This window comes from Patagioenas fasciata, chromosome 2, assembly GCF_037038585.1.
Source record: "Patagioenas fasciata isolate bPatFas1 chromosome 2, bPatFas1.hap1, whole genome shotgun sequence".
Taxonomy (NCBI): domain Eukaryota; kingdom Metazoa; phylum Chordata; class Aves; order Columbiformes; family Columbidae; genus Patagioenas; species Patagioenas fasciata.
In genome coordinates, this window is record NC_092521.1 from 169,795,797 (window position 1) to 169,821,289 (window position 25,493).

The 25,493-nt window shown below is 53.9% G+C and overlaps 1 protein-coding gene across 8 annotated transcripts in view; it reads left to right on the forward strand.

Annotated features, from left to right (window-relative positions):
- Nucleotides 1-25,493, forward strand: part of SMARCD3 (SWI/SNF related BAF chromatin remodeling complex subunit D3) — a 96,485-nt gene that overhangs the window by 39,074 nt on the left and 31,918 nt on the right. For 7 of the 8 annotated variants that reach the window (XM_065829773.2, XM_065829771.2, XM_065829772.2 and 4 more), the window contains 3 exons: nt 10,645-10,862; nt 13,570-13,612; nt 22,105-22,227. In XM_065829773.2, coding sequence (XP_065685845.1) covers nt 10,654-10,862; nt 13,570-13,612; nt 22,105-22,227 — 375 coding nt within the window. In that variant the 5' untranslated portion in view covers nt 10,645-10,653. Of the gene's footprint in view, nt 1-10,644; nt 10,863-13,569; nt 13,613-16,723; nt 18,955-22,104; nt 22,228-25,493 lie in introns of those variants that run through there. The other variant, XM_071805493.1, reaches the window with a different exon arrangement.

Consider the following 25,493-nt stretch of genomic DNA (forward strand, 5'->3'; position numbering starts at 1 on the left):
TTATTGGGGTGACGGGAGCGCCGGTGCGCGGGTCTGTAACGGGTTCAGTGTGGGCTGTGGGTTATTGGGGTGACGGGAGCGCCGGTGCGCGGGTCTGTAACGGGGGTTCAGTGTGGGCTGTGGGTTATTGGGGTGACGGGACAGCCGGTGCGCGGGTCTGTAACGGGTTCAGTGTGGGCTGTGGGTTATTGGGGTGATGGGAGAGCCGGTGCGCGGGTCTGTAACGGGTTCAGTGTGGGCTGTGGGTATTGGGGTGACTTGCTCAGGATGGCTGTATCTGAGCAGAACCACGGGCAGGTTGGGAGGGATGGGTGGAGGGGACGCTTTTGCCTTTCCCATGGTTTGTGTTGGCATTTGCACACCAGCCGTCTGCTGTCACTATCAAGAGGAGTGGCAGAAACAGTTCTGTGAATGCGCTTCTTCCCCGTGTAGCGGGACTTCACGTGAAAGCAGCGTGCTGGCCGCCGAAACACGGGAATTTTTAATCTATACCAGAATGAATATAGCAGAGCTCGTTTCCATTACTGATGTGGATGGTGGAGAACTCTTCCTTTTCTGCCCTGGGAGTTTTGCCGCTGTACCCGGAGTATCTGCACTGGGCGCCTTCGCGCCGCGCGCCGGGGGGGCCGGGCTGCTCGGCTCATCCCGGTGTGGCCGTGGTGGGTGCCCTCGCCTCTCCTGCTCACCATCTCCTGCAGTTCCGCTTGGCCTCCCAGGTTCTTCCCTGTCTCAGGTTCATTTTGACCAAAGCGCAGCTTGGGGTACTCAGTCTTCTGTTACCTAAAAAAGATAATAGAGTTATAACTTCATTTTATCACCCCTGGTCCTGTATCCTACCAAATAAGAGTGTGCTGTCACAGCCGTTACCTTGAGTTTACGTGTTGCTAGCTATTGGGTTTTATTTCCATTTCATGGAGTCTGATTCTGCTCTAGTTTCAGGGAAAAGTCTCCTCTTCAAATTACTTATTTATTATTTGATTTTCTTATGGCAGGATGCGCCTTTCTTTTTTCTCTTTTCTCCTCTTCCCCAGAAGAAGAAGAGGAAGAGGTGAATAGAGGTGAATAGTAGATAGAGAAACGTTTTTTGCGGTGTGAACGCTGGGTGAACAGGGTAAATCGCGCTGTTCCTAGGGGCAGCTCCTTCTGGGTTCGCTCAGTCTTTCTGGGAACACGCGTTCCTGCGCTGAGGTCGCTTCGCCCCGTGCTCCCGCGCACCTGGTTCTGCGCTTGTTCTCCTGGTTCTGCCTTGTTTGTCCCGACACCCTGGACGGTGATGCCTCGTAATGGGTAAAAATCTCAGGTGTGACGCTTCATTCTCCGCCTGCCTGGGTTCCTGACAGTTTGTCACACCTGTGGGCAGCAGCTCTTTCGTAAGGGTTGCAGTTCTTTCGGTTATTTGTTTTTACAATTCTGTGCTCCTGTTCTGTTTTATCAGGGCCTTGCACATTGTTCTTGTGGGAAGAGAGAAATTTTTTTCCCCAAAGGCTCCATCCTTTATTTTGTCCTCTCTTTTTTGTGTGTGTGTGTTCCTCTCTGCTCTATTTCTGTCACTTTTATGGATAAATATAGCTTTAATCACCACATTTGTGTTGATTTGTCTCTTTATTGATGCGTTTTCTACTGTCCAGCAGTACGTTTCAGGCAGTCTCTATGACACCTCCCTCCGAGTGTCCAGCTGTTGCCTTAGATTGTGTTGACCAAACCAAGTTAGTGATCTTCCTGTTTCTTCTGTCCTCTGTCTCCGGCCTCCCTGTGGGCTGGATCCCTGGAGCGCCTGTTACCGTTCCCCATTCCCTCGTCCCCTCGTTCCCCCCGTGTTCGTACCCCATCAGGTCTCCCCCTGTCTGCGAGCAGGCGCGTGTGCAGGTGTTGCCGCGGCTCTTGTCCAGCATCGGTCCTCTCGTGGCTCCGTCTTCTCCGGCGCCTCGTGCCCTCGACCTTGCCGGTGTCGTCCTCGCACACGAAGCTGCTGAGAGGTTCGTTTTCTTGTGCTGTTCTGACCTTTTTAATCTGCTTCTGCGTCCTCTTTCCATTCCCACTTTATCTCCCTTCCAAAACCAATCTTCCTGCCTTTTGTACACAAGATACACCTATAAAGGTCTGTGTCCCTTTCTCAACCATCAAGTCATATCTGTATTTACAATATACTTGCTGTCACTTCAAATTACTTTCTTTTTCCCATAGCGATCTTGTTCTTTGTCCTCTGTGCTGTGCTCAGAAAGCTCTTCCTGTTAATATAAGTCCTTATCCATATTTATTTTCTGCTAATATATGGGTTTTGTATAGTTCCTGCTAATCTCTACAGTTTAATATCAGTTACACATTGAGACTGCTGATTTATACGAACCTCTATATCACTTATGTGGCTTCTTTGCTTATCCTTGGTCGTCGTTTTGTCTGGTTATCTGCGTCTCGGATCCGGAGGATTCAATGTGAGCACAGACGCTGTTCTGCGGGCGGCGCGCTCGGCGCGTGGACGGCGCTCTCGGCGCGTGGACGGCGCTCTCGGCGCGTGGAAGACGCTCTCGGCGCGTGGACGGCGCTCTCAGCGCGTGCCGTGGCGTTGGTGGCTGTTTGAGGCAGTGGTAGTCAACTCGTCACCAGTGTTAAACAGACAAAAAGACAGATCTGATGCCCCAAAGATGCGTGTGGAGCGTCTAAGAGATTTATCGGTGATTTGGAAAAGGGAATAAGCAGTTGATTTCATAAGCGGGTTTTGCGTGTCCTCATGCATTGCTGGGTTTTAAATGAAGTGCTAAGGAGGGTTTGGCTGTCCCGTGAGCAGCCGCTGCTGGGAAAGCAGGTGAACGGGTCAGGAGATGGGCGGAGGATAGCGCAGAAGTGAGGGCAGATCCAGGGCACACTCACAGGAGTATTTTCCTGATCTTGGTCACCTGCGTGACCAGCAAGCAAAGGAGGAGCAACTCAGGGGTCAGTGGTGGTGAGAAGCCTGTGAAGACTTAATCTAGATGAGAATTTTTAAAAAATTATTATTTATAATATGTGAGGATGGGAGCCGATGAGGTGAGTCGTAAGATCTCTGTCACCAGAGGCTTTTAGGCACTGGTTGAAGAAGTGAACACCTATCAAAGATAATGGAGATACCGGTGATACTACTTAGAGACAAGGAAGGACTGGATGACCTCAAGGACTCACATTTCAGTAGGATATAAAAATTATATTTGTTTCATTAGAATGGGAAGAACTAAATATATTCTCCCCAAATGGAACGCTGATCTGTTTTAAGTGGATAAAGGTGACTGTTTCTTCCAGACAGTCATCAGTTTGCAGAGATCACCGCTGGAAGAGACGAGCTAATGAAAAATATCCTACTAATTTTTATATTACCATGGCTGCCAACACAACCTTGTCAGGGCGCGGATCGGCCGGCACTGGAGGGGCTGCAGAGGAGCCCCAGCACCGCTCGGACAGCGTGGCCGCATCCGGCGCCGGTTCGCAGCTGCCGCGGCGGGGCCGTGCCGGGCCGGGTCTGGTGAGGTCGTGGGCTGTGCAGGCCCTGCTGTGCCAAGCGGGGTTCGGGGCAGCCTGGGGAAACCGGGACCTCCCCTCGGGAAGGGGTTTGGCTGGGACCGTGCCTGCGGAAGCCTGGAGGGGGGAGCACTGCGCGGTGTTGGGCTGCGTGAGCTGCCCGTGGAGACCCAAGGTTTGTCCCTTCCCAGCCCCGGACTCATCGCAGGCTGGCAAGTGTAGGAAAGTTCACACGTAGTTAGGGAAAGAAAATCATGCTAATTGTATCCAGGCCTCTAACAGAGATCAGTGTGATTTTATGCAGTGTGGGCTTGTTGAACAGATTGGAGTTGCTCATTGAGAAAACCCAGATTTGCGGGTGAATATCTTGGCACAGATGTAACTGATGCGAGATGTTTGAATTGCTCTTCTGTTTTCTAAGAAAGAAATGCTATAGGAATACGAAAAGAGTGGCAGTGAAGGATTTAACCCAGTGTCTGCAGTTCCAGGGAGCAGCAGGGCACGGTGCAGTGCGGGGACAAGAACCCTGGCGCTGCTTCACCCAGACACTGAGTTCTCCACACCCACCCCGTTCCATGCGCCGGAGCTCAGCGGTGGGTGTGATCAGATCTGCGAACTCAAAGATAGTCTATAGGGTTTGCTGGCTTCAATCCCAAAGATTTATGTTTTAGTCTATAGGGTTTGCTGGTTTCAATCCCAAAGATGTATTATTTTTCTTGGATGCATCCAAGTGTTCGTTTGAGGTTTGTCTGATTTCCTGAGCCATGAATGGACACGTATGAAATAGAAAAGTGATCACCGCGCTTTGTCTCAAGTTACGGTTCACAGTTCACGAAATGGGATGTTTTCTAAATTGGAGATTTCTGGATGGTCGTGGACGTTATATGAAAATGGGCGAGAGCTTTTGGGAAGTGGAGGAAGGTGAATATGGCAGACGAGCATGAAGAACTGCAAGACTGATGTTTCTGCTTACTAAATCTAGAAGATTAATAGACGTTAGAAAATGAACTCGTATGAGGTGATGTCTATAGCGAGAGCAGAGGAGCTGTCTGCAGCTTTCTTGTACTTCTAGGAGTCCATTTTGAAGCAGCACATGCAGTGGGACACTGTTTGTGTGATCGGAAACCTGTTGCCATCAGACAATATCAGTCTGGTCTAAATTTCTTAACTGTTCCAGGTACTTCCAGTGGCGTGTTCTGACCCTCAGACAGCGTCTGGCGCCTCCTCTTCCTTATGTTTGCGCCTTACAGAAATCAGTAGCTGCTGTAATGCACTAACACGATGTGTTGTCTAGCCAAGGTAGCTGTTCTCAGTTTTAAAACATGCTGTTTGTATTCTTGGTAACTGTGGTTGTCAGTCCCCGCGGTTCCCGTGTTCTCGAACCCCGCGGGGCCGCGGCTGCTCGCTGTTGCCATGGGGGTGCCGATGGTGCCGGGGCGGGCGCTCTGTCCCTCGGATCAGGACGCCGCTGGTGCCGCTCGCTGCTGGGCTGCGTTGCGCCGACTCCCTGCTCAGGCCCTTTCTATAAGGCTCTTAGGGGCATTTTTGGTTTTTATTTTCTTGACGCTTTCTTTTACTTTTACCTGTCAGCTCTCTGGGTTGTTTTCTTCTACCTGGTGTGTCCAGACAGGAACTCTTCTTTTTTCTGCTTTAGCACACGGCTGCTATGGCGCTGATGTCCCTTGGGAAAAGCCTCTGCAGTAGAAATACACAGAAAAGCAGCAGTTCAGTGTTGTCTCATTTCTGAGAAGTTCGCCTGAAGAAATGACAAAGGGGAGGAGGACAGAGGTGGTTCAGAGGAGATTCGCACAGGGCAGAGGTGGAAAAGCGGGTGTGTGTGTTTGGGAGCAGGGACAGGGGTGCGGGGCGTGGGCGGCTGTCGGGAGGCGCAGCGCTCGCCACACGGACGGTGAGCGGCGATGGACGGCGTGCGGGAACACGGCCACCAGCGGAGCGCCGGGCCCGCGGTGTGTGCAGGAGGTGCTGGTGGTGTGCCCCTGTGCACTGCCTGGCCTTGCCCTGCAGCTCTGGAGGTGCTGGTCGTGTGCCCCTGTGCACTGCCTGGCCTTGCCCTGCTGCTCTGGAGGTGCTGGTCGTGTGCCCCTGTGCACTGCCTGGCCTTGCTCTGCAGCTCTGGAGGTGCTGGTCGTGTGCCCCTGTGCACTGCCTGGCCTTGCTCTGCAGCTCTGGAGGTGCTGGTCGTGTGCCCCTGTGCACTGCCTGGCCTTGCTCTGCAGCTCTGGAGATGCTGGTCGTGTGCCCCTGTGCACTGCCTGGCCTTGCTCTGCAGCTCTGGAGGTGCTGGTCGTGTGCCCCTGTGCACTGCCTGGCCTTGCTCTGCAGCTCTGGAGGTGCTGGTCGTGTGCCCCTGTGCACTGCCTGGCCTTGCTCTGCAGCTCTGGAGATGCTGGTCGTGTGCCCCTGTGCACTGCCTGGCCTTGCCCTGCAGCTCTGGAGATGCTGGTCGTGTGCCCCTGTGCACTGCCTGGCCTTGTTCTGCAGCTCTGGAGATGCTGGTTGTGTGCCCCTGTGCACTGCCTGGCCTTGCCCCCCTGCTCTGCGGGCAGCTTTGCTCTTTGCTTCATCTCGGAGCCGTGAGAGCGGTCCCTGCAGCGGGGCACGTACCGTGCTCTTCCTCAGGGCCTGCAGCCCACACTGGGTTTGTCCTCTGGCCTGTGAGGTGTTTGAAGTAGTGCAGAGTAATGCATGTAATGTGGAATAAAGGGGGCAAACCAGGGGTGGTCAGTGGTTGAGGACAGAGCCGGGACAGGCAGCGTGGCCCGGGGCAGGCGGTGTGGCGGGAGGGTGCTGTGTGGGTGCTGCTGTGGACTGCGACCTTCAGCACACGTGGAACTTGTCAGGGCAGGTTCAGCCCCCTGAGGAACAGGGGAGAGATGGATGCGGATCTGTAGGCAGGTGGACCTCCAAGATCCCTCTCAAAAGATGTGATGGTATTGTAATACTCTTTAGTATCGAGACTGTGAGAAATTCAATGTATTGTCCATCTCTGTCTTGTCTTGTACATGTGTTTGAGAGCAAAATAAGCATTTAGATAAGGTGCTGCTTGTGTGTTCTCCTTGTATAACAGCTGAGATGGCAAAAGCGTTCGCGTGTCTGGGGAGCCTGGTGGGCTGGCAGGGACGCAGCAGTGGCTCGTGAGCGATGTTTTATCTGCGGGTGATCCTGGAGACGGGAGCGTGAGGTGGGAGGGGAAGGGGTGAGGCGGCGCAGGGCAGGGTTGAATGTGGTCTCTTGTTTCTCAGTTTGGTGCTTTCTCTGTATTTCTCTATTTTGATGCTTAACAAAGGCACTGAAGGAGGTTGGAAGATGTCAGATCTAAATCGAGTAGATCTGGGTTGCTGACACTGTTCCAGGCCTCGAGGTGCCCTCTGCAGAGCAGAGCGGTGGGGCCGCAGCCGGGTCTGTCCCCGGGAGGGACGCACGAGATGGCCGCGCTCAGGACCTCGTCTCTCCGGAATGTCAAATGTCCCCAGTGATTGACAGGGAACAGCAGGCCTGCCCGTTGCTGGAAGGAGGCCACGGTGTGCAGACTGACAGACACAGAGAGATCTCAAATACAGGCTCAAGTGAGAGCATTTTCTGGGCCATTTGTGCCGGCTCTGCCCGGGTGGGGGTGGCTGCGTGGGCAGCTGCTCTGTTCCAGCCGCTCTCGGAGCTCCGTGTTTGTGGAAGGAGTTTCCAGCTCCGGCAGAGCCTCGGTTCAGCCTGTTTGCTGTTCTCTGCTCAGCCACCGTTCTCTCCACCGCTTTCTGCATGGACGCTTGCTGAATTCTGCTGTGTTGGGCTCCCTGCTACGTCAGCCTTGCTCTGTCCATACCGAGTGTAGCCATTGGGCCTTTGCTGACCCTCCGTTCCTGTTCGTTCTTTCTCGGGTTTCCTTCATGCACAGGGAATGTCTGAGACCTGTGTGGTCAGGGAGGGCTCTGAGCTGGGGCTTTGGGGGCTACAGTGGGCTTGGGTGGTTAATTTAGAGATGCAGGTCCAAATTATATTTAGAATTATGTACTATGATAATATATATTATAATTATGAACTAAACCATGTTTAAAGTTGTTACTCTGTTTATTAACGGTGCAAACTCCGTGGACTGGGTGCACGCACCGCGCCCTGCAGGCCGCGGGGGACTGGTGCCAGGACCGAGCCGGTCCGGAGCCGCTTTCCCTGGGGTTAGCACCCTTTGGGAAGGTCTGCTCGGGGTGACAGCTCCCGGTGTGCAAACCCCTTTGTGTCTGTGGGCCCGGCTCATGGTTTATGGTCTGAAGGGGCACTGAACAGCCAGTCCCCCGCTGCCCTCTCCAGGCCACTCCGGATTTTGCAGAGCTCCAGAAATGCCCCCTTGGGTTACCTTGGGTCACCTCTTTCCAGGTGGAAAACCATCATGTATTTACTTTTACTTATGCGGATGCAGTTCCATATCTTAACAATTTCCGTGCCATTCTGTATGTTTTTATGGATCTGCCCCAGCGTACCGAGCTGCAGGAGCAGAGCTGCACAGGCACTCAGCGCGGGGCCGGGCCGTGGGCAGTGCGCAGCGGTGTTCCGTTCCCCTCCTTGGCAGTTATTAGGTTTAATGGCTTTCTTTGACCTCTAGTAAGCAGTGAAGTTTTTTCCTTTCCTGAAGTGACCGTTTGAACTCCACGATGTTGTTCCTGAAGGGCAGCGATCAGCTCAGAGCCCGTCGTTTTGTGTCTGACGGCTGGGTTTGTTTTCCCCATGTAATTCCCTTCAATCCGTACTGAAATCTGTGTTCACCTTCCTTTTAAGTGTCCACTCTGTCCCACGAAGCCCTTCTGCAGTTCCTTGGAACCGATCTTCCCCTTTGCCAGCTGGGATAACTTTTTCACTTCCCTGCTCCTTGTCTCTTTTTCCAGGCTGCTTATGGCTCTGCTCAAAAGAACGTCCCAGCAAACTCTGGGTGCCTTCCTTTATTTTCTAAACGAATTGTTTTTGTCTCATTTCTGTCCTTTAACCAATTATTTACCCATAATAGATGCTGCTGCATCTTGGTTTCCTTAAAAGACTTTGTAAAGGGACTTGACTTTCAAAATAATTTTGTGTATGGTTATTCTTATTCACATACTGGCTCAAATGCCTATAGGTTGTGTATTTGTCTGTGTTTTCACATGTACATAGACATAAAACAAACGTCTTGATAATTCTCAGAATGAAACTCATCTCTTCTCTGTTTTAAATTGCATTTTACGGGTGGTAGTTATTTTACTGGTGTTTTTTCCTTCATGACTGTAAACTTTGGGATTTAGAATTCAGTTTAGTGTGTGTCTTGTGTAGCATTGAGCTCGTGGTTTGACCCAGAGGGTTTCTCAGAGCACGCTGAAGTGAACACAAATGTCAGGACATCAGAATGTCTGCAGGGGCTGCTTGCGAACTACCACGTTCCTTTCTTTTAATTTGAGGGGCTTGATCAGAGACACGGCCTTTCCCTGAGGGATTCGTGTCATTTATGAGCTCACACTGCTCCCAATGTAGGTGAAGGAGCGGGCTCTTGACGGAAAATGCCGTGTCAGTGTTTCCGTGGTTCGCTTTGCCTGTTCGTCTCCCCGCTGGTCCACGCACAGTCGGAATCCCTGGAGCTGTGAGCGCCCTGTAGCTGTGACTGGTGTGTGAGCTGCGCGGGCGGACGGCCCCGCTGCCACAGCCCTGTCCCCGGTCCGGAGGTGTGAGCTGCGCGGGCGGACGGCCCCGCTGCCACAGCCCTGTCCCCGGTCCGGAGGTGTGAGCTGTGCGGGCGGACGGCCCCGCTGCCACAGCCCTGTCCCCGGTCCGGAGGTGTGAGCTGCGCGGGCGGACGGCCCCGCTGCCACAGCCCTGTCCCCGGTCCGGAGGTGTGAGCTGTGCGGGCGGACGGCCCCGCTGCCACAGCCCTGTCCCCGGTCCGGAGGTGTGAGCTGTGCGGGCGGACGGCCCCGCTGCCACAGCCCTGTCCCCGGTCCCGAGGTGTGAGCTGTGCGGGTGGACGGCCCCGCTGCCACAGCCCTGTCCCCGGTCCCGAGGTGTGAGCTGTGCGGGCGGACGGCCCCGCTGCCACAGCCCTGTCCCCGGTCCCGAGGTGTGAGCTGTGCGGGCGGACGGCCCCGCTGCCACAGCCCTGTCCCCGGTCCAGAGGTGTGAGCTGTGCGGGCGGACGGCCCCGCTGCCACAGCCCTGTCCCCGGTCCCGAGGTGTGAGCTGTGCGGGCGGACGGCCCCGCTGCCACAGCCCTGTCCCCGGTCCGGAGGTGTGAGCTGTGCGGGCGGACGGCCCCGCTGCCACAGCCCTGTCCCCGGTCCGGAGGTGTGAGCTGTACGGGCGGACGGCCCCGCTGCCACAGCCCTGTCCCCGGTCCCGAGGTGTGAGCTGTGCGGGTGGACGGCCCCGCTGCCACAGCCCTGTCCCCGGTCCCGAGGTGTGAGCTGTGCGGGCGGACGGCCCCGCTGCCACAGCCCTGTCCCCGGTCCCGAGGTGTGAGCTGTGCGGGCGGACGGCCCCGCTGCCACAGCCCTGTCCCTGGTTCGGAGGTGTGAGCTGTGCGGGTGGACGGCCCCGCTGCCACAGCCCTGTCCCCGGTCCCGAGGTGTGAGCTGTGCGGGTGGACGGCCCCGCTGCCACAGCCCTGTCCCCGGTCCGGAGGTGTGAGCTGTGCGGGCGGACGGCCCCGCTGCCACAGCCCTGTCCCCGGTTCGGAGGTGTGAGCTGCGCGGGCGGACGGCCCTGCTGCCACAGCCCTGTCCCCGGTTCGGAGGTGTGAGCTGTGCGGGTGGATGGCCCCGCTGCCACAGCCCTGTCCCCGGTCCGGAGGTGTGAGCTGTGCGGGTGGACGGCCCCGCTGCCACAGCCCTGTCCCCGGTCCGGAGCTGGGACGTGCTGCCCTGGGCCAGCCGGGCTGTGTTTCCCACCGCTGGGGTTTCCCACGACCAGTGCTTCTCATCCCTGTCTCCTGCCCGTCACTGAGTGCCTGTTGGGGTGTCCAGGAAATACAGTCCAGAGCTCATGTGCTCTGTGTCCGTGCTTAGTGCTTCTCAGAGTGGTCAGAAGGGGGAACTTGACAGCGTTAGTGTCTGGTTATGCACAAATGTCTCTGCAGCTGAAGAACCAGGGACCAAACTGACTCTTCTTTCTGTCCCGCTTCTTTCCTAGCGACCTGGGATGCCATCAGGAGCCCGAATGCCCCACCAAGGGGCTCCCATGGGTCCCCCGGGCCCCCCGTACGTCGGGAGCCCGTCAGTGCGGCCCGGGCTGCCCCAGGCCGTGATGGAGCCCACGAGGAAGCGCGCGGCCCCCCAGCAGGTGCAGCAGCAGCAGGTGCAGCAGCAGGTGCAGCAGCAGCAGCAGGCGACGCAGAACCGCACCAGGAGGTGAGTGCTGCAGACAGGAAACACGGGAGCGCGGTTTGAGGAAGAAAGAATGTCTATTTAGCAATAGGTAATACCTTAAAAATCGAATGAGACAGAATAGAAGAGTTATATGTTGTCAGTTTCTTAAAGCAGGAAAAACATTAAGTTTTACTCTTTGTTTGCGAATACTCTGGAACAAACTGACCTTTACTAATGTCTGGTTTTGCAGTTTGTAGGCTTATCAGGCTATAATTCTGGCCATTATATTTAGCCTTTTAAGTTAATCAGCAGTTACCTTCTAGCATACCACAATTATTGTATTGTTTGTTATCTGTTCTGTATAGTGTCTCTGATTTCTGGCTAGCTAACAAAATGATCTATGAATGAAACAAGTGGAAGAAATGTTTTTGTTGTTCATGTCAATACTTACACTGTGGTCACTCAGGAGAGTCATGAAACTCACAGCTGTCACAGGCTTTCCTAGAAGTAAAATGAAGAGGTATGGCAGAAAATAACTGAATAGAATCAGAGGGATGTTTTTAAAGGAACTTTCTTTTTGGAACATGCCCACTTCAGACAGTGCTGGATCATTCTTTCTTAGATAATGGTTCGCTAATTTTACAACTCCTTGGACCTCAGCAGTGTTGATACGTGGACACACTCATCTGGGTGTTCTGCCTTTTACACAGTCACTGTAGGTGTGTATCTAGATTCAGACGGTGTTCAGGTGGTGCCATCGTGTCTAGTTATAGGTAAAACATGTCCCTAAGCTCAGTGCTCCAGGAACCCTGCTCTGCTCAGCTTTAATGCCTTGGATCAGCAAGCCAGACTTGGGATGCTTATATCTGGGATGCATCTGGAAAGGACTGAGAATATTAATACATTGTGATTGAATAAGATTGAATACAGAAGGAGTGTGTGTGAGTGCAGCACGCGTGCCCGAGAGACGCATGTGTGTCCTGGAGGCCGTGCCCCTCCACAGCACCGGAGGCGCTCCGGACACCGCACCAAGTGACCCCGGCCTTCCGACGTGCAGAGCAGATGTCACCCGAAACACTGCTGCTGCTGGGCAGTCCATCGCTGCCTGCTTTCCAGGGATCGTTTTTGTAAGAGCTGATGGCGTAGCTCACAGGAGGAAGCGGTTCCCCCTCCCCAGCTCCACCCCAGTGCTCCAGTCTGACCCCGGCCCCGGTCCAGCGCGCTCCAGCACCGCCTGGTACCCAGGAGGGTTCCTCTGGTTCTTCTCCCACACTCTCCTCTGGGTGATGTGTTGAGTGTTTTCTCCTCCTTCGTTTCCACCTCCTTGTTGGTTCCCATTGTGTTTTTTCCGTTTTTTTAGGCAAGCTTTCTGGCACCTTGGGCCCAAATCCGGGAGTAATTGAGTCCCGTGGTTTATGTCGTTGTTTCTTGGCAGGTTTGGTGGTCACAAAAATCTCATTTCTGTAATAGAGTCTTAGAGAACTGGTTGAGACCCAAGTTTTTTGGTGCTTTTTGTTTGTTTGTTACTTGCTTTTTAATTGCAAGCCTTTGGGGTTGTTGCAGGTGCATGTATATCCCATTTCCCCTTGGGATGGTGGAGCTTGCTCAGGCATTACTCCCAGGTTCTGTGAAGTATTTCAGTGCAAGTTTGATTTTTGAGCTGCGGAAGGTGTTGGAGGTTCCCACTGTGTAACATTCCAGTCCCATTATTCCTACACTTCAAAAAGGGACATTGTTCCACGATGTTGGTTGTGACTGTGCGGATGGATTTCCTGCCCCGAGGAAGGGTGTAGGAGTTCCTCAGGCCCGGCTTGTGCGGGAATGGGGAACAGTCTGAGAAACTGCTGCCTCAGGCCAGGCTTGGCGTTAGCACGTGTGGGAAGGGCCTGAACTCCCTCCTGGCCCCGTCAGCGAGAGCCAGGTAACGGGTTTGGTGTCCAGAAATGGTTCTGAGAATGCAGGAATTCAGAAGACAGTGTGTTTGGCAATCTTCCCGACAGAACCGTTCCTTAGGCACATACACATTGGTGCGTATGTACAGGAAAACGAGTATGTTTTTAGAAGCATAGATACATAAATGTGCTTATGTAGGGGTATGAACACATTATGTATATACACTACAGGCACACATGTATCTTCCCACATGTGCGTTCATAAAGATAAACAAATATGGAAATGCAAGCACGCTTGCTTTTGTATATCACTGATGCAAACACGTGACAATGAAACAAGTGTATATACATAGGGAAGGGACTGTACGTATGTGTGTTTTCATACATCACGTGAAGTACACATACATGTGTGTTTTCCTCAGCGCTCGGTTTTAGACACGAATGGATGGGTGCACGTCGTGTGAACAGTTCCTGTTCTGTTCACAGGCGCTCAGGTCTGTCGTGCACCCTTCACACGTGCGCGCTGTCCTCCCACATGCTCTCTCTGTATCTGCAGACACAGAATGCACATGCGCTCGCATTCAGTGCTGCCCTGCACCACAGAAGGTGCTGTGACCACAGAACTTGCACGCTTCTTTCCAAGATGCATAACAGACAGCCCCGGGTTGCGCTCAGCAAACCGCCTCTCCGGGCTGCCGGGAGCAGGGCCTGGGTCCTGGGCACGGGGAGACCCTTCTGCCGATGCACGCACAGCTGTGCACCAGCATGTGGAGATGTCAGGATAATTTAGCAGGTGGCCTCGTTACTCCTAGATCTGTCACCATGGTAACGTGTTTTTTTCTTTAAAAAATGTACAGTGCCAAGAGGAGGAAGATGGCTGACAAAATTCTCCCTCAGAGGGTGAGTCGCTTTCATTTCCTATTCCCTTCACAATCACTTCAGCATCTTAGTGTAATTAAAGGGGCTTTAGAAAATAGTTTCACTTTTTGTTTAAAAACCTAATTAAAAAGTGAGCGGGCAGTGGGCGACTGTGCTGAGCCGGCCGCGGGGGGCTGGGCGGGAGCGCGGCCGGGCCGGGGGTCAGCGCCGCAGCCCCGCTCTGGCGCACGCCGGGCCCGCCGCGGCCTCCCCGCGGCTCCGGCAGCGCGAGGCCGGCCAGGGCCGTGCCGGCGAGACGGGCTGCGCGCGGGGCTCCCCGGCACGGCGCTGCCGGCTGCGGTGCTGGCGGCTGTGTCCTGGCGGGACTGAAGGGAACCCGCGTCAACAGCGGAGTTTAGGGGCCTGTACTGTGCGGAGAGTTACCGGTTCTCTTATCCCTGGAGGTACGTCTAGCTTTTGGTGTCTGCCTGCCTCGATCCTCAGTGCTTAAATCTGCTTCTTTCTAAACGTGGGAGTTTCTCTCTGTTCCCCTCCTCTTTCATTATTCTCAGAGTTTTCCTTTCTTGTGCCCTCTTCAGTACAGTTCCCCCAAAACCCGCCCAGTCCCAAAGCTTCCTTCGTCTTCAAAATACGCCCCCTCCTCAGGTCCTGGTCCCAGTCTCTTTGGCTCCTGGCGCTTTCCCTGAGCTCAGGACCTCTTTGACAGGTGTGCTCAGGTCTCCCTGTCTGCCGCCAGTGTAAACCCGGCCGTGCTGGCAGCCCCCGGGTTCTGTTCTGTGGCGCTCCACAGGTACCCAGCGCCAGCCGCCCGAGGAGCGGAGCCCGCCTTGGTGCTCCTGATGCCGTATTATCACTTATTTCCTTGTAACTCCTACCGCCTCGTGAAAGCAGAGCCTCTCGTAGGTGAGCCGTTAGTTCTCTCCTGCTGCTGGCTTGAAAGGACTAAGCTGCCATTAAATCCAGACCTCTGAATGACTTGCAGCCTCCGTGGTGTTTATGTTAAACCCTCATTCCTGCTCTACTTGGAATCTGTACTTTCTTAGAATGAAAACTACATTTCTTGTGCTTTCACCTCTGTCTGTCCCACAGAAACTGTTTTTGGAGGCAATTGCACATTCTGGACGGCGAGGCTGTTGCTTTAAATATATGTTCATTTCAAGGCTGCCTTTGTTGTTTTCTTTTTGTCTGGTGCCTTTATAAGATAAGAAAGTCTCAGAACAGAGGTAACCGAACTTGTTTGGCAGCAGCAGACTTGTGCCTCTGTTTATCAAATCCATGATGATTCTTTAACAGACGGAGCCTTATTCAAGTATGTAAAAAGCTTACACGTGCTTTCAGAACCGTGCCATCACCAAGTCTTCTTGCCTTTCGGTATTTTTCTTGCTGTCAACCAGTAATTCTAACTGATGGACGATAAGGCACCACAAACTGCTGGAGTTCTGTCTGCAGTGGCGTTTTTATCGGGGCAGTGGCAGTGCTGGTGCTGGTGGCACAGCGTTCTGTCGGGGTTAGGGTCTCCACGAGGCTGCCGTCAGTGTGTCACAACCTCCTCACGCTTCGCCGGTCATGGGATGGGAGGGTGCTGTGTGCATCCATGTCCTGCCAAAGGAGGATTTGCACCCGTGGCTGTGGAATGCATGTGAAACTCGGGGTGAAAGCTCCACCTTTCAGAGCTGCTTCTGGAGCCTTTTCCAGCCAGTCAGCATCTGGTACCTGCAGACTTTTCGCAGACTCCTGCTTGTGTTTTCTGGAAACCAGGGGGGACAGGAGAGCCTATTAAATATATGTTACTCTTGAAAACCATCTTATCTAATAGTGTAAAAGGTGGTGGGTTCCCAGCGTTGTTGTTGCGGTGAAGCGGTTGGCGCAGGGAGCCTGTGCTGCTCAGTCCAGGCGGCAGTGCTGGAGCAGGGGCTGGCTGGGTGTAGCGGCAGTGCTGGAGCAGGGGCTGGCTGGGTGTAGCAGCAGTGCTGGAGCAGGGGCTGGCTGGGTGTAGCGGCAGTGCTGGAGCAGGGGCTGGCTGGGTGTAGCGGCAGTGCTGGAGCAGGGGCTGGCTGGGTGTAGCAGCAGTGCTGGAGCAGGGGCTGGCTGGGTGTAGCGGCAGTGCTGGAGCAGGGGCAGGCTGGGTGTAGCGGCAGTGCTGGAGCAGGGGCTGGCTGGGTGTCTGTGCGGCAGTGCTGGAGCAGGGGCTGGCTGGGTGTCTGTGCAGCAGTGCTGGAGCAGGGGCTGGCTGGGTGTAGCGGCAGTGCTGGAGCAGGGGCTGGCTGGGTGTAGCAGCAGTGCTGGAGCAGGGGCTGGCTGGGTGTCTGTGCGGCAGTGCTGGAGCAGGGGCTGGCTGGGTGTAGCAGCAGTGCTGGAGCAGGGGCTGGCTGGGTGTAGCGGCAGTGCTGGAGCAGGGGCTGGCTGGGTGTAGCGGCAGTGCTGGAGCAGGGGCTGGCTGGGTGTAGCGGCAGTGCTGGAGCAGGGGCTGGCTGGGTGTAGCGGCAGTGCTGGAGCAGGGGCTGGCTGGGTGTAGCGGCAGTGCTGGAGCAGGGGCTGGCTGGGTGTAGCGGCAGTGCTGGAGCAGGGGCTGGCTGGGTGTAGCGGCAGTGCTGGAGCAGGGGCTGGCTGGGTGTAGCGGCAGTGCTGGAGCAGGGGCTGGCTGGGTGTAGCGGCAGTGCTGGAGCAGGGGCTGGCTGGGTGTAGCGGCAGTGCTGGAGCAGGGGCAGGCTGGGTGTAGCGGCAGTGCTGGAGCAGGGGCTGGCTGGGTGTAGCGGCAGTGCTGGAGCAGGGGCTGGCTGGGTGTAGCGGCAGTGCTGGAGCAGGGGCTGGCTGGGTGTAGCGGCAGTGCTGGAGCAGGGGCTGGCTGGGTGTAGCGGCAGTGCTGGAGCAGGGGCTGGCTGGGTGTAGCGGCAGTGCTGGAGCAGGGGCTGGCTGGGTGTAGCGGCAGTGCTGGAGCAGGGGCTGGCTGGGTGTAGCGGCAGTGCTGGAGCAGGGGCTGGCTGGGTGTAGCGGCAGTGCTGGAGCAGGGGCTGGCTGGGTGTAGCGGCAGTGCTGGAGCAGGGGCTGGCTGGGTGTCTGTGCGGCAGTGCTGGAGCAGGGGCTGGCTGGGTGTCTGTGCGGCAGTGCTGGAGCAGGGGCTGGCTGGGTGTAGCAGCAGTGCTGGAGCAGGGGCTGGCTGGGTGTCTGTGCGGCAGTGCTGGAGCAGGGGCGGATTGACTTTGTGGTCCCCTCTCCAGTCATTTCCTTGGAGTGTATGTGCCTCAGGTTTGGCTGGGTCAGAGATGCTGCCCAGCCACTGAACGTAAAGGAGCTGCCGAATTGCTTTTGCTAGAACTTTGAGAGTAACTCATCAGGACTCCTCATAATCCTAATTCATAGATGTGACCGAAAGCCTTCTTTTATGTAATTAAACATTCAAATACAAACAGTGCGCAGCGTATGTGTTGCATCCATCTGCCCACATTAGTCTGTGCTGCTGAAAGCCTTGCTTAACTGTTGCTTTGTGGTGTTGCAGGCTCTTTGCATTTTCAATGGTACCTGCACGTGCCGTGCAGTTCAGAACGGCACAGTCTTTAGTTGTTTTGCCGCGTTGCTGGACGGTGGTGTTGGCTCTGGCAGGCGGTCAGGAACGCTGGCACATCGCCTCTCGGGGACCAGGGCTCAGCGGTGGCACAGAGCTGTCGTCTGGGGAGCGCCAGCTCTCAGCTGTCCTGGGAGCACCACAGACACCTCAACCGTAAACTTTTGTCAATAAACTATAGGTTAAAGCTTCTTATCAGGGAAACTGCCCAGTAGCCGGTAAGTCACCTTCCAGTTGTTGTCACTCGTGATGTAGAAATGTTGGCTTCTGAACACTGTTTTTGAAATGTCTAGGCTGTGTGGCTCAGGATATAATCAAGCTTGTCAGACTTGGGACAGCAAGAGGCTTTTGTTACCTCTCCCAAAGATGGAAATTATAGGCTGGCCTAATTCTAAGGAAGTTGCCAAACCTCTATTGATAAATGTCTGATGATTTTTCTTTAAAGTAAATGCTAAAACTGCTTTGTTTGTCCTGCTGAGGTAGTGAAGAATGCATCTTCAATCGTTATTTCCTACCTGAAACTGATCAAATTCTACTTATTATTCTTTTCTGGAACTTGTAATGATATCCGGCTTTCCCCTGGGAAGAGACGTCAGTCTGGAAGGCACGCTGCTCTGTGTCTGTTTGTTTGTTTTCCTGTCTTCAGTTTAAAGGAAATGAAGGTGTGCGGGTGCAGCGTGGCGGCTGTCTGCCGCAGCAACCGCCTGGTGAGGGAGACAGAGCCTTTCTTAGACCCCTGGAGTGAGCGCCGTGGTTGCAGGCACTCACGGTCTTGGGGGACTTTACCACCCTGTCTGCTCTGAGGGCAGGAGCCCTGGCACAAGCACTGCAGGGGAGTCCTGGAGTGCATTGGTGACATTTCTTGACACGGGTGCTCAACAAACCAACAAGGGGAAGTGCTCTGCTGGACCTGCCACTCCCAGAGAAGGAAGAACTGGTTGGAGATGTGAAGGTGAAGGCAGCCCTGGCTGCAGCCACCATGAGATGGCAGAGTTTGCCATCCCCAGAGAAGCAAACAAGACCTGGACTTCAGGAGAGCAGGGTTTGGCTTGTGCAGGGACCTGCCCAGAAGGATCCTGTGGGACGGTGGGGATCCCTGGAGGACAAAGGGGCTCAGGGAGGCTGGCTGAACTCAGCGACAGCCTCTTCAAAGCAAGGGGAACCGTCAGACCAGTGTGCAGAAAGCTGAGCACGCTTGCAGGAGGCCAGCAGGGTTGAGCAGGAAATTCCTGCCTGGCCTCGAATACAAAGCGGGAGAGCACGGAGGCGTGAACAGGGACGTGCGAGGGATGGTCTGCCCGGCCAGAACAGCACCATGGTGCCCAAGCATGCAAGTGTGGAATTAAGAAAGTCAAAACTCCATTGGAATTGAACTTAGCAATGGGCAACAAGGAAGCCTTCTGCAAGTGGATCAGCAGCAGAAGGAAGACTAAGGACAACCTGGGTCTTCTGGGTCTGGTTCTGCCACTCATGTCAGAAACCATGGAGAAGGCTGAGGCACTCAGGTTGTCTTTGCCTCCGTTTCTCCTGGTAAGTCCTGTCTCCAGGCCTCCCAGGTCCCTGAACCTGCATCAGAGTCAGGGGAGTGTGGCTGCTCAGAGGGACCTTGACAAGCTGCAGGAACACGATGGCAGTTCAGTGTTCAAAGGTCAAAGTTCAACAAAGGCAAATGCAAAGTCTGCTCCTGGGATAGAGTGGTGCTGTGCAGTGGTACAGGTGGATGTCAACGGGATAGAAAGCAGTTTTGCAGAAGATGACCTGCGGATCCTCATGGACAACAAGCGGAGAGCCAGTCAGTGAGGTAAGCCAGCCGTGACAAAGGTCAGCTGCAAAATGGGCTGTATTAGTGCAGTTGTGGCCATGAAGTCGAGGAAAGAGCGTATTCCTTGCTATACCACACTTGTGAAACCGCCTCTGGACACAGGACCACAAAGACGTGGCATCGTGGAGCGAGGCCCACACAGGACCAGAGTCCGAGGGCCGGAGCACAGAGAACCTGCGAGAGCTGTTTGTCCAGCCTTGATGGGGAAAGGGAGATCCCGTTGGTGAGTGCCCCGCCGTGTGGGACAGCGAAGAAAAGACAAGGGCAGACTCCCCTTGGAGGTGCACAGCAGGGTGGAGGCAGCCCAGGCTCACTGCAGCATGGCAGTTGGCTCCGTATCAGGAACTCGTTTGGGTTTTTGATTTTGTAATGGTACCGTGGTGGTACCAGAACACTGGAACAGGCTGCCACATGATGCTGTGGGATGTCCGTCCTTGGCTGGAGGTGTTCAGAACCCGACTGGACCAGGTCCTGAGCAACCTGGTGTGATCTGAACTGGTTTAGTGCAACAACTGGTCTGCACAGCTTCCAAAGGTCCTTCTGGTCCAGATTACCTTGTGATCACTGCAGGTTAACCCCAGCCTTTAGAAAGACATTATCTTGCTAGTGCTAGTAATAATCTGTTCCAGTTATCCATGTGATTCTAAGATGAGGTTTGACATACATGCTTTCAAACCTCAGTTGATGACGTGCTGCTGCTAGGTACTTTTTGTGATTTTTTGAAATAGATAAAGGCCTGAACGGAGAATTCAAGTAGTGAAATACTCTTTACACATTGATAGTTAGAACTTCTGCAGAAGAGAAGAGACGTGCGTGGAGCGGTGAAGTTCTCAGGGCACACCACGTGAGAGGAAAGAATTAGGCAGGCTGCACCGGTCCTTATCGCGTGGACACCACGGTGGCTGTCGCTCGTTACCTATGAAGAGAACTGAAAAACAAATTCTGTTCTACCTAAGACGTACCAGAAACAAATAAAATTCTTCATCACGATGTGATACTGAGCAGACCTTCGATCTAGCCCAGTGTCCCGTCGTCACCGTGACCGTAACACGTACCCAGAGAAGAGCACAAAGCACAGGCAGGTGCACTTCTTCTCCCAGATACTCTCCCAACCTGCAGCCATTTGCAGTTCAAGGGTTTATACACAGAATTATCTTTGGCTATTTTTAAAATGTTTATGCTTTCTTAACATCTTACAAAGTTTAACATCCACTGTGATTATAGGAATGAATAGGAAATACCCTTTCACTTCCATGAGGTAAGAGACGTAAAGTGTGGATGTAAATATTTATGGAAGGTTACTGCTGTTTGTACAAACTCGTTAGAAGTTTCATCAGGCCCTGGTCCGGTACCGTGTGAACCAACCGGACAGTTTGTACCACAGCTGCATGTGTGCTTTGTCTCGGGGGCCAGATCCTGCTGCATCACCTGCCAAGAAGCCATGAGCTTGGAGCTAAAAGACTGAAACTATGTTCTGGGTCCAGGATTTTTAATTAGTTGCAGTACAAAATGAGAGAGGCTGAGGGAGCTGGGCTTGTTCAGTCTGGAGCAGAGGAGGCTTAGAGGTGAGCTCAGCACTCTCTAGAACGACCTGAAGGGCAGTTCTAGCCAGGGGGGATTGGGCTCTTCTCCCAGGCAGTCAGCAATAGGACAAGGGGGCATGGGCTTCAACTCTGCCAGGGGAAATTGAGGCTGGAGATGAGAAAGCAATTCTGTGCAGAGAGAGTGGTCAGCATTGGAATGGCTGCCCAGGGAGGTGCTGGACTCACCGGCCCTGGACGTTTTTAAACTGAGACTGGACATGGCACTCGGTCCGTTTACTAGATCATGGCACTGGAGTTGGACCAAGGGTTGGACTTGATGATCTCTGAGGTCTTTTCCAACCCAGTCGATTCTGCGATTCTGTGATTCTGTTTACTTGCCCATTTCCAAGCTCAGATTGTTAGACCTTCCTCCGAATCTACTTCATGTTACCTGCCCTACTAACTTGTCTGGAAAAGGGAAAATAAAAAGGGTGTTTCTTAATAGAACTGATGTAATTTAGCTAATATATTAGAACATGAGATCAGAAGTTGGCACCTTATAGCTGGTCATGTTGAAGTTTGATGTGAAGGTCAATTCCACCTCAGCCGAGAGTTGTTTCGACGAACCTTGACTTCCTAAATGGCAGTTTTTGCTTACCATGGATAACACTTACCTTAAAAATAACATGAACACACCCCCTTTCGTTTTAGTCTGAAGAGACCCAGCACTCTTTTAGTTTAAACAGGACAAATCTGCCGTACTTTGCGTTGCAAGAGCAGCGGCCCCCAGGCTGCTGGTGGCTGAGCCTGGATGGACAGGCAGGAGCGCGGTTCAGGCCTGCGGGTCCGGCTGGGTCTGCCGGAGCTCATTGGCATCAGCTCCGTGCCCCCGCTCGCCAGCTCCTGCTCGGACCACGAACCCTGCCCTCGGTGGGGGGCCGCTGTCTGGGGCTGGGGAGGGTGGTGTCCCTGCGCTGGCACACAGCGGGTTCTGCCCTCGCGTGCCGGAGTGTCCCTTGTCCCCAGTGCCGGAGTGTCCCTTGTCTCCCGTGCCGGGGTGTCCCTTGTCTCCCGTGCCGGGGTGTCCCTTGTCCCCGGTGCCAGGGTGTCCCTTGTCCCCGGTGCCGGAGTGTCCCTTGTCTCCCGTACCGGGGTATCCCTTGTCTCCCGTGCCGGAGTGTCCCTTGTCTCCCGTGCCGGGGTGTCCCTTGTCTCCTGTGCCGGGGTGTCCCTTGTCCCTGGTGCCGGAGTGTCCCTTGTCTCCCGTGCCGGGGTGTCCCTTGTCTCCCGTGCCAGGGTGTCCCTTGTCTCCCGTGCCGGGGTGTCCCTTGTCCCTGGTGCCGGAGTGTCCCTTGTCTTCCGTGCCGGGGTGTCCCTTGTCTCCCGTGCCGGAGTGTCCCTTGTCTTCCGTGCCGGGGTGTCCCTTGTCTCCCGTGCCGGGGTGTCCCTTGTCTCCCGTGCCGGGGTGTCCCTTGTCTCCCGTGCCGGAGTGTCCCTTGTCTCCCGTGACAGGGTGTCCCTTGTCTCCCGTGCCGGGGTGTCCCTTGTCCCTGGTGCCGGGGTGTCCCTTGTCTCGAGTGCTGGGACGTTCTTGTTTCCTCCTCAGATCCGGGAGCTGGTTCCTGAGTCCCAGGCCTACATGGACCTGTTGGCCTTTGAACGCAAGCTGGACCAGACCATCATGCGGAAGCGTGTGGATATTCAGGAGGCGCTGAAGAGGCCAATGAAGGTACGTCATGAGATGTTTGTGGGTTGAGCTGGGGGGAAATAATCCTTGTATTAAATGGTGGAATGATCCTTCCAGTAAAAGTCCTGTTAACAGACGTATTTTGAAACGAGTCAGAAAAAGTTCCTAAGAATGAGCAGATGGGGAGCAGCGTGCCTGGAAAAGTGGTGGAGAGAATGCCATGGACATTACCGCTCTAGCGTGTGAAAGCCTTTAGGAAGGGCAATAACAGCTTCCAGATAAAGAAACACGAGGTTTGGAACTTCCTATTAGAATGATTAAAAGGAAGAAAACAAGACACCAGAGGGATGTGCTGAAGAGATGTATTAAATTCAGTCAAAAGCTAAACTTGTGGAATAACAGGACATATAATGGGAAAATTACAGAAAAATTGTTAAAGATCCTGCAGAAATGTACGCATTTACATAGTCTGTAAAAGGGTGATTCTTATAAGAAAATAATGGAGGACATTTTCTGCAGTTTCTCTTGGATTAAGTCCAGCACTTCACTGTTCGCAATAGCCTGCTGAAATTGTCTTTTCCTAAGTTTTACGAGTCTATTCGACTGGATCATGGAAAGGTTTAGGTAGGAAGAGGCCGTGGAAGTCATTAGCTCAGTCTCCCGCTTGACACAGGGTGTCGAGGCCTGGCTGAGTTCTGGAAGTCTCTAGGGATGGAGGTTTCACAGCCTCTCCAGGCAATCTGTTCCGATGAGTGGCCATTCTCATTGTGAGGAGTTTCTTTTCATGTCTTCAATTTAAGTTCTTGTGACTGTATTGAACGCTCATGCTCGTTCATGTAGTGGGTTCTGTAGCATGGATCAGCCCATATCTTAAATATGCCTTTCAGGTTTTTTGATGTTCTGTTTCCACAGGTAACATTTCGGTCCCGTAGGGAGGGGATTCCTGAGCGCACCTCCTGATCCGCCCAGAGAGCGCGGCTGCTGAACGAGCTGCTGTAGCTGGTGTTACAGACTGCTCTGCTGCTCTTATCCAGTTTAGTCCTCTATAACATCCATTCTACATTTTTTAGGGTTTTTTCTTCATTGTTGAAGCTTTTATAGAACTGTCTGCAGGTGTTTTTCATGTGTTGGTGCAAATTTGAACTCAGTCAATATTAGGTGGTTCTTTTCAGTCTTCATGATAATTGCATCTTCTACCAAGTCACTGATCTTCCTGCTTCGGTTTGGCCATTTTAAGTTCTAGTCCATCTTCCGTTGTTGTGAGTTACCCAGCTAATTTAGTTTAATCTACACATTTTGACATGTTGGTTGCTGCTGCCCTGGGTGAGCGACACCTCTGTATTCCAGTCCCGATATGGACACTCTATTTCATTGATTCTCTTACAATGGTCAGACTTGAGTACTTGTTATTAGTGGTCATTGTTCTTTTTGTCTCCAGATTTCTGGTCTCCGTGCTGCTTTATCTCCCACTGTTCTTTTTGTTTCCTAAAAGGTTTTTGTGAGACCGTGAAACAGTTACTCTGTATGCGAAGACAGAAACACAGATTTTGTGCATGAGGTTTTTATGCTGCGCTGAGTTGCACAGCAAGTCATCCTTCGCTGCGCGCAGAGCCGTTAGGGCAGAGCCGTTAGCGCGGTGCCGTTAGGGCAGAGCCGTTAGGGCAGAGCCGTTAGGGCAGAGCCGTTAGCGCGGTGCTGTTAGCGCGGTGCTGTTAGGGCAGAGTCATTAGCGCAGAGCCGATAGGGCAGAGCCGTTAGCGCGGTGCCGTTAGGGCAGAGCCGTTAGCGCAGAGCCGTTAGCGCGGTGCCGTTAGGGCAGAGCCGTTAGGGCGGTGCCGTTAGCGCGGTGCCGTTAGGGCAGAGCCGTTAGCGCGGTGCCGTTAGCGCGGTGCCGTTAGCGCAGAACCGTTAGCGCGGTGCCGTTAGGGCAGAACCGTTAGCGCGGAGCTGTTAGCGCGGTGCCGTTAGGGCAGAACCGTTAGCGCGGTGCCGTTAGGGCAGAACCGTTAGCGCGGTGCCGTTAGCGCAGAACCGTTAGCGCGGTGCCGTTAGGGCAGAACCGTTAGCGCGGAGCTGTTAGCGCGGTGCCGTTAGCGCGGTGCCGTTAGGGCAGAGCCGTTAGCGCGGAGCCGTTAGCGCGGAGCCGTTAGCGCGGAGCCGTGCGCGATCGGCAGCCTCGTTCCCTGGCCCGACCACCACCGGCCGCCTGCTCACAGCTCGGTGAGTTTGGCTGAAGGCCCAAGCGCCGCTCCCAGAACGGCTCCTGGGGGTTTCGTCTCCTGCTCGAGCGTCCCTGAGGGACACCTGAGCTTCAGGTCCGTGGACGTTGTCCTGAGGGTATCACACAGATTGGTCTCTTCAGATGCTCGGTTTCTGATTTGACTTTTTAGGGATTTAATGCTAATAGAAACTGAAAAAAAGTATGACACTGTAAACCAGAGGCAATTTTCTGAAGGACTTGATGCATTTCCAGCATTCCACCCCTTCGCTGCCCTCGAGGCTGTACTGCTGCGCGTGAACATGGCACTGAAGAGCAGGAGCTGCGGTTCTGCTGCCCAGCGTTCCCGTAGCTGCTGTTCAGAGCCGTTTCCAGCCACACGGGCTCTCCCGCCCCGTGCTGCGGTCACCGCCGACGTGACCCATCTTCTGTCACATGCGCTTCTGTCTTCCTTTTCTTTTTCTCGAGGTGAAGTTGTAAGTGAAATACAGTGCTTTTAGGGGAAGGCTTTTCTTTTTAATATGACTGCTATGTCAAGTTCATTTTGCTGAAGACCAGTCAAAGATGCTTGTTGAAGATGTGTTTCTTACACTTAGAGAACAAGCAGATTAAGCATTTATTGATCTTTTGGACAGGAGGTGATTTGATTTACAGCATTGATTAGGTCTCTGTGAGGTTCCTCTGTTGAGCCTTGTCTTTGTGGGTGGTAAGTCCTGGTGTGTCTGAAGAGATGGAATGTGCTGCTTTCTTCTTGCCCTGGAGCTGTCCGTGTCCTCTTTAGTTTTTCCTCAAGTTACCGAGATCCCTACCGGTAAAACACAAGTGCACAGGTTTTGGTTGGTTGCTCTCCTGTTCTCTGAGAAGCTGCCATACAGAGAGAATAGATTTTAGATCTGTGCTATAATGTGAATTGCTAAGAAATGTGCAGATTTATTGAAGGACAATGGCTTCTTGTCCACTGCTGTATTGAAGATGCAAGGTGCCCAAGCTGCACGAAGCTGCTGTTGTGTGGCTGCCGCTGGGATGAGGTGGAGCCACGCAGCTGGAGATGGAGGAAGATCTCGCTCTCAGAGCCTTCTGGGAATGAACC